Raw genomic sequence first — 12,956 nt, 5'->3', positions numbered from 1 at the left:
TCCATGTTGGATAGGAAACATGTGAAAGAAAAAAAGGCATGAGAAAAACATTGCTTTACAAACCTTAAAACATAATAAAAAAAAATCTTGTATTTTGCATATGAAAGCCTTGTAATGTTTACTGATTATCTGCCAAATTTTGTGAAAACATGCTTACTAATTTAAAAGTTATAGCATAAAAACTATAACAAGCACAAAATGGTTACTAGGTCAATCCCAGGGACAGAGCCCACGCTGAAACAGTTAATACTCATTTTAAACACATATTGTTGACATAATTTCAGTCCACTGAATGCCACTTTGTAATTTATGAAATCCTGCTTTCAATAATTGTAAAGTTATAAGCTAATGACCATAAAAGTTTTGAAAACTTTTCTCAATACTAGTCCTGGTTTATTGAGATCATAATTAGTTTTGCTGAGCTTTTTTACTCCTAAATGTACACTTTTGATACGAATTACAATTGCTAAATATTCCATAACAGCTAATTGCTGTTTCATACCTTAATTCTATTCCTCAAACATCAATTATTATTAAAACAATCCTCCATAGCCTGCTGCTAACTTTGTACCTTTCACATCCACCATGCTTAATGTTAACATTTAATAAATGGAATCTACTAATCCAAATTCTCTATCAGTTATTCTACCCAACTTAAGTTCCATCAAAGCATTGCCCTGTGATACAATCTACTGACATCTGTCTGACTCAAGGCTAGTAACAACAACCAAACTGTACTTATCATTTAACCCTCTCACCATAGGCATCCTTTCCGGCACATCACAAAGTTTTTAGTGAGTTATATTAAAAATTAAATTCAACTATATTTTGTTTATGTTATACCAATTAGTATTTAGTATAGTATAAAATTGTAGCTAATAATCCATATTATATTAGTATAAAAGTTTTAAGTTTTTAATTTTATAAGGCTATATTAAAAAAGCCTAAATTTCTCCTGGTTTTTTCTCTAGTCATTCTCCCTTCTTTAATTTATTCACCACCCCTCCAATAAGTATGAAATTTAATGTAAATTACTTGCTATAATATCATCATTGCTCAGACATAGCATAATTTTTACAGCCTTCAATCTTGCTTGGTTACAGAGCCACCAAGCAGAGAAGTAGACCCCTCTTACCACACCCAACTGTCATATCCTCTCAAAATTTGTTAATAGTTCTCTCTTACATTTAATACTATATTGTTTATAACCAATAGAAAGCCAAAGTTTTCATCTATCAAATGATATATTATATTATGTTGATTTCTGTACAGAGAATTGTCAATTTTTCTTTCAGTACAAGCTTTGTTCCCATAAGAAAGTTAACGACTAGCTTGTAATGGTTTTTGTCACATAGTTAGAAAGCCAGGAAAATTGTGATAGTCATGGGACATTGTCTGCTTTTTATTATTCTATGTTCTTTGGTGCATTATTTAATTAAATGAAATTTATTTAGTGTGCTACTGCCATTAGTATAAAAAAAGGAGGGTTAAGTTTCATCGAAAGTTGACAGCAAAAAAATAATAATTAAAAGAAGGCCTAGATAAGTACTTTATTTCTTATTTTTATATACATTATTTATTATTATAAAAGTAACTAAAATGTAAAAATAGGATACCTTTTAGGCTAGTTAAGGTTAGATTAGATAAAATAATTAATAATAATAATAATATAATAAAATTTTTCCACAAGGCATACACACAAGCAGCTTGGAGTAGCTCGTGGGTAATGTAATTCAATAGCATAATATGAATCGCATGTTTTCCAAGTGATTTACAACTTATAGTGGCTCGATTAGAAGTTAGACATGATTCAAGGAGCAATAAAACAATAAATAGATGTCTACTGTTAGAAGCTTAAAGCTACTTTGGATAAACAAATGTAGTTTCATGTTACAATTTTAACTCATTCTAGAAAGAAAAAAGGGTAATTTAGATTTAGTTCGATTTTTTTTGGGTAGTTACGTGGTCAGTCAAATTGGTCAACTTTGTATAGAGTTAGGGTAGAGAAAATAAATAAAATAAAGTTGTACTGAAAAAAACAACAACTTTGAAATGTATTTTGGAGGATTTAGAGATTACGAAAATGAAATTTGATATTTTTGAGATGAAGTATTTTTAATCTTAAAATGAAAATCACTTTGCACTCAGACTAGTCAACAAATAGACTCAATATATTCATGGACAAATCTTTTTTAGCTTATTAAAAACACTTCACTAAGAATTTTCTAACATGTAAAAGACTTGTAATGTTTACTGAAAGTCTGCCAAATTTTGTGAAGATACACATACTATATTAAAAGTTAGTATTATCAAAACTATAATGACTTTAAATGAGTACAAAGTGGTCACACGATAGGTCAATTTGATCGAGCCCGTATAGAGAGAGTTAAATGCAACTTGCTGATACACACCTTCTTAATGAGTACAAACTGGTCACACGGTAGGTAATTTGATCGAGCCCATATAGAGAGAGTTAAATGCAACTTTCTGATACACATCTTCTTAACGAGTACAAACTGGTCACACGGTAGGTCAATTTGACCGAGCCCATATAGAGAGAGTTAAATGCAACTTGCTGATACACACCTTCTCTTACCATCAGGTACCTTGGGAGAACACATCTCTGATATAATTCTACAAGACAAAAGAAAACTCACCCTATTGATGTGGAAGTCGTTGTTGTTACAAGTGAGGAAAAGCCAGATGCTGAGGTTACCGTGCTGGAAGGTTTACTCATTGCAATATTGAAACCATCAGAAGTACTGGTTGTAGCTGTTGAAGTACTACTGAGAAAGGAAGGTACTGCACCAAATGAGAAACCTGGAGTACACATAAAAGCATTGATTAAAGTGTCAAAAATCAAAATCACATCTGTGACTTTGTGCATTGAGAAAATTGAAAATAAATTTGGACCACATATTCAAGTTTAGCATGAGAAGGGAGCTGAAAGTAAATAATCTTTATCACCATGCAAGATTTTAGTAAGAAAATCACTGAAGAAACACAGAAATCTAGATCATACATGTATGTAACTACAATACTTGGCTGCAAACTAATGTTAAAAAAATTTTTCAGGTAGACATTTTGTGTAACTGAATACCAGACATCTAGCTTTTTTTTTCTCCCAGTTTAATATATTCTACTGGTTCCAGATGTTCCCTAAAACAATTCACATACTTCAATATTCTTTCTTTGTCTGCAGACCCCTTGCAAATAGGAGCAGAAAGGATTATTGAATTTCTAAATAATCAACTCTTTCTACTTCCTGTTGCTTAGTACCTTTTATTTATCTTATACTGAGAAATATTTAATTTGTATTTTATGAGATATTGGGTTAGCACATTAAAAGCACAGTCATAAGCACACAAAAAAATCAATTCTGTCAGCTCTTGTGAGGTGACAACAGAGATTTTTAGAACTATGTGGTAAACTACACATTATGTTTCAGGAACGTGATGCTATAAAACGTTTTCTCAGGTCAAACAGCTACCTAAAGAAGACCTAATTTTTAACTTACAGAGCAACTACCATCACAATTTGGGCTACTCTATTTGAACAGTAGGATTTTTCCATCACTCTTATATACATACTACTGAAAAATCTAAAGTTTCAGTAGTTATTTCCTTTTTTTAAATAAGTTTTACTATATATGTGTATCTATATATATATGTGTGTATGTATGTTTTTATTTTTCATGAGAGTTTTCAGTGTCTTTTTGTTTTTTACACTATGAGCAAGATTGGTACAATAAGTACCCTTTTCATACAGAAATAAAAAAACAAAGTTTCTGTTTGCTAATAAGTCTTTAAATTATGAACTAAAGTTCAACAATGCCACATACAAACAGCATAAGAGAAAACAAATGATTAAAAGTTTTGCTTATTAAAAAGTTAAAAACCCATAATTACCTGTACTAGTTGTCTTAGTAACTGAAGTTGTTGCAGGTTGACCAGTGATTCCTGCATGTAAAAAAAAAGTGTTTTTTGCTTTTTTTTACATTTCTAGTAGAAAAGATTAGAAAAACAGTAAAGTAAATAGGACTGATATACAAAAGTAGTTAAAAGTATCACAATCAAGATTTTTCCATATTACATCTCTCCTGTTTGTGAGACCTGGAAATGAAGAATGCCAGTTTTTTATAAATTTCTTTTTATACCATACTTAAAACATTTAACTTACTAATTACTAGAGAACATTGTATTTTTTTCTTCACTTTTGTTGATCATATGAATTTCTGAAAATGTTTCCAATGATTTTCAAATACTTTAGAGGAACCTCAAACTTTTCAGCAGGTGCTGATATTTGAAAGAATGCTAACAGCCAGGCTTTTGTACTTGAAGCAAGCAACAAAATATCTTGTATATAATTTTAAATATGAACCAAGTTTGCAAATTCTTAATAATTAGATTTTCTCACGAATAAAATAAGTATGGTGATCATAGGCTGTGCTACCCTATTGGGTGCTCTAAGCTGGAATATTTTTGGACACCTTCACCTAGTCCCTAAAAAAAATACTAACTGCAATATTTCCACAAAACAAAAATACACCAACATACATACTAATACACTTGTTAAAAGTCATTCCTATGCTCAAACCACTGAGCCAGTATCTTTTTCAAAGCATGCATACTATGTGTCTATTGCAGTAACCAATCAACACTGCACATGTGCCTGACCAGGAAGTGTCTTGCTGTCTTGCAACAATTTTTAAATGTTCATCCATAACTCAGTGATGCATTTTTGGGTCACTTTCATAGAAAAGATTTTTTCATAAATTAATACAATATTAAAACAGCAAAAGTCAAACTTCTGATGAAAAAAAAAATCCCCTTGAATTAGGGGTCTCTTGAGCTGTTTGGAGTTCTTAGCTATTGTTTAGTTTCTCATGCCTAGCACAGACGCCGACAATAATCTGAATGACTGACAATTTTCTAGTTTCTGCTTATGAAATTCACAAAATTTTCCTTAGATTATTTTAATAATGGATGGAAACTTATTATCCATATATCCATTCATCTACGTGTCAATTTCAAACAGTCATATTATAGTCCTAGCCTTCCTATTTATAGCAGGGGTATTCTAGCATGAATAAAAGGAATAACAAATAAAATAAAAACTAGACCTCACACAAAAATTGAGTCACAAACTACACAATGAATGTTATGTTTATCTTTCAAGGTTTCTTAAATGTTATAAATTTTTCGATTTAAATTTAGAAATAAAAAACAACAACAAACAAACAAATAATGAAGTGGATTAAATTGGATAAACAGTAAAATGTGAGTCCTACCTGATGTGGATGTTTGCAGAATCCCAAATCCTGTAGAGGAAGATGCAGTGGTAACAGCAGCCTGTCCAGTTACTCCAAACTGAAGAACTATTCAATTATAAAATTATATAATACTAGCTGAATTATCTGTTCTCTGCACAGGTATCCAAATTACTTGAAATAGGTATTGAAAAACACAATGAAATTACTTTTAAGAACATATATTTAGAAAATTCAATTTTCTTAACAATTTTAATTTATATATTTGATTTTCAGGACAAAAATTACACAATCTAAGTTAAAGCTTCTTGATATACCACAATGACTGTTGTTCCTTATTCTGATAATATAAACAGATTTTGAGGAGATCCAACCCTTTAATATCCTACATAGAAGTGACCATGTGAAAAACAAGGCTGCTTTAGGAACAATCCACCAACCTTAAAACTTTGACCTTGTGCATTATTAATCAATATTGCAAAACAAATTGTAACTGGGTGTTGAAGCCTTCTAAATTCAAAGGGGTAATCACAATAACATGAAGCAGTAAAGTCTTAACAACTAAACTTGTAGCCATTACATAATTTTAGAGGATCAAGATTTCTCAACAACATTACTGGTGAACCAACTTTTAATTTCAAAATGTGACCTGACATCCTTGGTGGTTCAAAAGAATTTTGGAATTCAATTGGGTAATTTACAGCATCAACTGTAACTGGAACACCGACAGTTGAGCTGTAGGTGAAATCCTGTCCATTTTGCATTAATTGATCATTTATGTCATAAACAGTATCACTGCTATTTTGCATAACTATTAATAATTTTGACAAATATTAGATAACACCTTTTCCTTTAGCTCTTCTGCATAACTAAGTTACCACATTTATCTGGAATAGTAATGTAGTTGTTTGATTGATCAGAAACTTTCCAACACTAACTTAAGAAGTTGTTTCTGAATTCAACTGTTTGCTTTTACATAAACAAAATGATTAAAAACAGAGAAAATAAAAATAAACCACAAATTCTCATGTACATTATGCATTCAAACACTGTTCAATAAACAACATTGTTGGCCTAACAAAAATATTGTGATAGTTTTGTTGCTAAGCAATGACTTATAGTGTTGGGTATTATCAAAAGGAGTGTAACTGGCAGACAGAAACTGAATTAAAAGCTAAATATTATTTTTTGTGGCAAACAAGGTGGGAATTTTGCCCCTTTATGCTACTTCTGGGGGCTGTAGGAGTCACCATGCCAAGTATGGTGGTGATTGGTCAAATAGCATATGAGGAGTTAGTGGACAGACAAACATACAGTTTCGCTTTTATATGTATATAGATTAAACAACAATAACAACAACTAATATTAAACTTCCTAAACAACTTAACAGCAAGTTTTAATGACACTTCTCTAAGAATAAACTTATATTCAGTTTCAGAACAAGTGTTGATATCATACCACTAGAACATAAAATGAAAAATTTCTAACTTGCACATTAACACAGTATTTCATAATATTTAAAGAGTAAAGTACCAATTCACAAGTAATTTTTATGTAACACACTTATCAAAATTAGTGTCAGATGATCTACTATTACAAATAAGTATAAATGTTTTCCCTCAGAAATGATTTCACAATATGCTACTATATAAAAAGTCATCTTTAAGTAATATGTTTGACCTATACAAGTACATTTGACATATTTTAAGTTACTTCTCTCAATAGAAAATATTCACTCCATGCTCCACTTGAAGAAGAGAATATACCTGTAGCTGTTCTTCCATATATTTTTAAAATATTTCATTGTTGAAATTTATTCAATAAAGAAAAGTTTTATTTATTTAATTTTATAAAAAATTCCAAATTTTGATTTTTAGTTGATTTCAGCATGCTACAAACAAAAACATTAGTGATTGTAAATTTCTTGAACTTTTCAGAGCATTTGTAGCTTCCTAGGGGAAAAGTTAAAATAGCTTTAAAGAAAGTAGTGTCAATTTGAACCTTGTAATTTCAATACTAGTAGGTTTTATATATTTTAATCAATTATTGTTATTCAACCAGAGTTGTCATGCTGTAAACAGCTTATATATTTGCTTTGGAAAATCATAGGCTAGTGATCTAAACATGTAATAAAATTTCTTTGTTCTTTTCAATGTCATATGCCAATATGACTTCCAATTCAGCAGAGGCTCGCATAAAGATTGGAACAGTGCTTATAATAAAAGCTTAGGTTGATGATATATTGCTGCAAGAAAAGATGCTGTACCACAAGTACAACCAATATGTTTTTTAAACTTCTTTTGATGTATGATATTGCAATATGATAGGAAATGTGTGTGTGTGGAAAAAGATCAGGTTGAGAATTTTTAAGTTTAATTAGATCAATTTGCACTTGATCATACCAAGTTTTGTTTCACAGACAAGGCTGTTCTTTGTTAGGCCTTATCTACCTAAATAACTGCTTGAATGTACAAAGAAAATGACTGAAAAGAAATTTAAAACCTATAAATAAATGAATATATAATAGGTTTAAAACCTAAATATATTAACAGAAATCTGATTAAGAAAAAAAAACTTATCAGCTTGCTTATAATTTTGTTAAGGTAAAAAAAAATCACTTTTTACATCAATGATCATAAGCTACCGAGTGGCATAGTGGTATATCTGCGGACTTACAATGCTAGAATCTGGGTTTCGATACCCATGGTGGGCAGAGCACAGATAGCCCTATGTGTAGCTTTGCGCTTAACTACAATAAAAACAAACCAATGATCATAATCACAGTGAAACTATGTGGGGTTTTTCCAATCAAAACAATGAAAATTTAAGTTTATTGTAAAGCTTTATAACAATGTATGAAGACATAAAAGCAAGCCATTAAAATGTACAACAATGGGAAGCATTTTTATGTATTTCTTAAGGAAAAAAACTTTTTGAATTTTGAAAGCTGACAATTCCTACAAACATCGTATATAAAATTAAGAAATTTTATTTCTCAGTAACTAAAGAATCTGTAAAAAATGCATCTCAAATTTCAAAGAATTTCATTTTGTATTTCTTTTTCTTTGCAATGCAATAAGACAAACCATATGATGTGCATAAAATTGACACTAGTCAACATTTAGGGGTTTTAATAGAAATAAAACTAATATACTGATATCAAAATCTATCCCCCCCCCCCTCAATGTAGCTCTATAAAAAAAAAAGTATTGTCTTCAAGTTATTCTGCACTAGACATAAGAGAGGTATGTTAAAGCATTAATGTTTCATGTCTGTTAAAAAGTTCTTCATTAATAGCACCCATTCAATCTTTCCATCTTTGTCTATACATAAATCTTTAAAATATGAGTAAATTAATATAGTATGATTACCTGTTGCAGCAGATGTTGTTACTGATGGTGCTGGTCCAGATGCAAGAGGAATCCCAAATGTTAAACCTAAAGAGGAGGAAATGTTCTTGATTAGATTTTAGGGCAGATATCACAAAACCTGATTGTAGCTTCCAAACCATTTATAATCAACCAATGAATTTAAAGAAGATAAATAATATCTATGTTTAAAAACTTCCACAGACCATTAAGGTTTAGCTTTCAGTGTACAGAATAAAATGTAATTACATTTTTTATGACATCACTAAATCTCTAAAAAAATTACACTTCATCAGGTTCAACTATATACCAGTAACATTTGTAATACATGCTACTAAATCTGAACAAAAAAGCAACAAAGATCAATTTAAGAATAAACTGACTTTATACTAAAATGTAACAAAACACATGCATTTGTAATATGTTACCATTACTTTTTTGCTTTGGTAGCTACTCAGAATCAAATATTTATTAACCTTTTCGAGATGGGTCACAGGTAAAAGGCCATGTTATCTCCTTTGTTGACTCGCATACAAAATTTTATTGAACTACTATTTCATGAATTTATGTCAATAAGTTTGGTACCAAACTGTAGACTATAATTCAAAGTTTAGAACTATACATTACTCAACTTGTTAATTTAAAAGTAAATATGAAAAAACATACAGATAAACATCAATTTTTGTGTGTCACATGGTGTGTTAAATGCAGCACCGGTTCAAATTAGATGTTTGTGAAGTCAAAATACTAAGTCTATACTTTCATACGAATTAGAAACTCAAATTACAGATATTGACAAGCTAGAATACAAAATAAGAATGTCTTATCTTTTCTAGTTGCTAAGATATTGCTCGTGTAATAAATCATACACAATGTCACCCCGCTAACCCTTTTCCATTTTTGGAAATGCTCCCTTATATACACGATATGAATAACCAATCAGAAGCTCAGAATGTCCCCCTAGTGGTTTTCTCAGCCTTTCTAACATTGCTTTTGCCATTTCTTTCTTTTGAATCAAGATTTCAATAAGGTTAGTTGTGTCTTTAGTCTGCTTGAAATTTCATATTTTTTTTAGACCCAAATACAGCTTAGTTACTGAGCTAGATAAATTATAGTGGAATTCTATGGTATTGATGTAGTAATTTATAATTTTTTAGTTATTCAAAAGTACATATAAAACCTAAAAAATTATATTTTGTTTCATATCCTCCATGTGCAATTATTTCAAGGGCTTAGCAACCTACATCAAGCAGCAACCGAGTACAAAGGTCACAACTAGAAGATATAATTGTTTGCTTTACTTCTTTATTTACTGTTCTATGTTTTAGAATTGTTTGTTTATAATTAAGCACAAAGCTACACAATGGGCTATCTTTGCTCTGCCCACCACGGGTATCAAACCCGGATTCTAGCATAGTAAGTCTGCAAACATACCGCTGGGCCACTGAGGGGCATGTTTTAGGAAAAATAACTTTAAGAACTTATTTCAAAGTAGCAATAATCTATATACATATATAATGTATAATAATTTAAATGTGACTGTATTTTAAAAAATACTGATCAATAAAACACAGCCAAGACAAGTTACTTTATACAGACCAAAGGTCGCCTTTATGTTTTTTGATACCGTAATATGAGTGCATGTGAGCCACGTCATTGTAACTTCTGTATTGTTAGCCAGGCACGGGTGAAAGGACAACATAATAAAAATAATATATATATATATATATAAGCTATTTAGTCTAAACATCTATGCTTTTGTGTTATAATCTGTGTTAATTCTAGAATGAAAGAGGCATAATTTATATTTATTTCCTAATTTTTTTTTTTTATGGTGGTTGTTAGATTGGTCTATTCTACCAAACCTGTACAGAGATGAATTATTGAAAATAACAGATAGAAGATAAAGTTTTTTCTTAAGAAACATTTGATAACTATTTGGGCATTATAAAGATTTTGCATTTCTGATGCACAAAAATATTTTTAATGTTAAGATGAAAATTACTTTGCATGATAGATAAGCAAGATGTGGAATAAAAAAAGCATGAGAGAAACGCTGCTTTAAAAACCTTAAAACTTATAAAAAATTAATAAATAAATAAATAAATATATTTTGCGTTTGAAAGCATTGTAATGTTTACTGATAAACTGCCAAATTTTGTTAACATTCACTTACTAATTTAAAAGTTATAGCATGAAAACTATAACAAGCACTAAATTGTTATAAGGTCGGTCCCAGTGACCGAGCCTGGGTTGAAAGAGTTAATTGATGATGATACATTTTTAAATATTTGTAATATATATAACCTTTACCTGTTGGTTTTGTAGTAGTTGTCACTGTAGCTCCTACTGTTGTAGTACCTATTTGGGAAGGCGTAGCTCCAAATGTTATTCCTGATGTTCCTCCAAAAATCCCTCCACTAGGCGTAGTAGTTGAAGTGGTTCCAAAAGACAGGCCCCCAGATGTGGTAGTAGCAGGGACCCCAAAATTAAAACCTCCCGTCGGTGTTGATAATGGCAACCCAATTGAAGCAGAAGTAACAGCAGCAGTTCCCAATGAAGCAGTACTAGATGTGGTAGTTGTGTTGGTTCCAAAACTGAAGCCACCTTAATGTACACATGTACATGTGAATAAAACATTCATAATTGAATATTTTTTACCTTATCATTACTTGAAACACAAAAGTTGATTTATTAAAAAATTATAATGTTTAGAAATTTTTCTATTGCACAACTGCTCCATAATGTTATAGATTCAAAATGTAGTAATTTGGTATTACTCCACAATTTTAAAGAAAAGCTAGATAAAGGTATATTTCAATTATAAATGTTACATTAGCACCTATGAAACATTTATTTGGTTAACATAGAAATGCTACCAATTAAAATATGTAAACAGTACCATTCAAATTATTCAGATATATAAGATTGACTTAATGTCACAATTAATGACTGTAGGTTGTACAGCATAAGCTTGCCAACTTTTAATAATCAACAGAAAGATAAAAACCCTCTAATAAATTTTAAAAGCAACCATTTTGCTGACAAATTATCACAGTTTACTTGTAAACTGAAAAATACAACTGAAATAAGGTAACTGTAGTTATAGCTTACTGCTATGAAATATGCAGTTAATGGCTTTTGAACACTGTTTAAATGATTCTGCATATTATTTTTACTAGTACGAAATTGAATCTCAATACGTTTGACTGCACAAAAATTAAACAAAAACTGAAGAGAGAGTTTCTTACGATTCAAGGTCTCTTTCCACATCCTGAGAATGTGTTTCAATTCTTTAATTCACACTGTGTGTTCCACACCAAAGGCAAGCTTTACTTCAGCAAAAACTACATATAACCTAGAGGTGTTCATCTACACTTTCATGAAGTTCTATTTCAGTGATATATATTTTACATGCACATTACTGATTCTTTCAAACCATTTTGATCCACATTTTCTATTGAAAAATCTTGTTTACATATCTTACATGGGAAGAGCACACTGCTGAACATGATTATTTACATTTGTTAATTTATATATTCATTCAAAACTTATCAGTACTGTGTCAACTGTCTTTCTACACCACCTACAAAGCACACAATTTTCATAAATATGAAACTAATAATGAACATTGTCATGTTATTGTTACAATATACAAACCTAAAACAAGTTACACTTGTATTTTACATGTTTCCATTATTGTTAATCACTATCAGTGACAATACTTGTCAAAATAACATATTCTTAAAACTATAAAGATGGCTATCTAACATACCACCTCCTGAAGTTGTCTGACTTAAGCCAGTTCCAAAGGTGGGCTGTGCTCCTGAAGTGGCAGGGTTGCTACCAAATCCAAATGTGCTGGTTCCACCTGCTGGAACTCCAGCAACCCCTCCAGTTGCAGAGGCATTCTGAGCTCCAAGGCCAAAAAATCCACTAGCTGCACCAGTGTTTCCAGGAGTAACACCTGTTGATCCACCTGAAGATGGATTAGAGCTTCCAAAACTGAAGCCACCTGAAGTTGGATTAGAGTTTCCAAAGCTGAAGCCACCAGAACTTGGGTTACTTCCTAAATTAAAGCCAGTTGAGGTTGGATTCCCAAAAGAGAACCCTGAAGAAGGTTGAGATGCTTGTGTGTTTCCAAAGGAGAATCCTACAACAGGGAAAAGTGAATAAAAGGGTAACAATTTACCTAGGAAAATTTAACAAATGTTGTCTAAAGTTATCAACTACTGATTCATGTATTCTAAAACTCTATGAAATAAAAACAGTGCATTAGAACAGAAAGACTTAGCTGTACAAAGTTAACAACTACAGTA

General features: G+C 30.8%; 1 protein-coding gene across 4 annotated transcripts in view; it reads right to left on the bottom strand.

Moving 5' to 3' along the window:
- LOC106473950 (nuclear pore glycoprotein p62-like) overlaps positions 1-12,956 on the bottom strand; it is a 32,349-nt gene that overhangs the window by 10,508 nt on the left and 8,885 nt on the right. For all 4 annotated transcript variants that reach the window (XR_002613817.1, XM_013934639.2, XM_013934640.2 and 1 more), the window contains 6 exons: positions 12,413-12,790; positions 10,951-11,244; positions 8,641-8,706; positions 5,291-5,377; positions 3,909-3,959; positions 2,658-2,820 (listed from right to left, as the gene is read on the bottom strand). Coding sequence is in view for 3 of the 4 variants with exons in the window: in XM_013934639.2 (XP_013790093.1) it covers positions 2,658-2,820; positions 3,909-3,959; positions 5,291-5,377; positions 8,641-8,706; positions 10,951-11,244; positions 12,413-12,790 (1,039 nt within the window). In the remaining variant the exon portion in view is untranslated. The remainder of the gene's footprint in view (positions 1-2,657; positions 2,821-3,908; positions 3,960-5,290; positions 5,378-8,640; positions 8,707-10,950; positions 11,245-12,412; positions 12,791-12,956) is intronic.

The sequence above is a fragment of the Limulus polyphemus genome, unplaced genomic scaffold (assembly GCF_000517525.1).
Source record: "Limulus polyphemus unplaced genomic scaffold, Limulus_polyphemus-2.1.2 Scaffold6667, whole genome shotgun sequence".
Classification (NCBI taxonomy): domain Eukaryota; kingdom Metazoa; phylum Arthropoda; class Merostomata; order Xiphosura; family Limulidae; genus Limulus; species Limulus polyphemus.
This window is presented reverse-complemented; position numbering and strand designations above follow the sequence as displayed.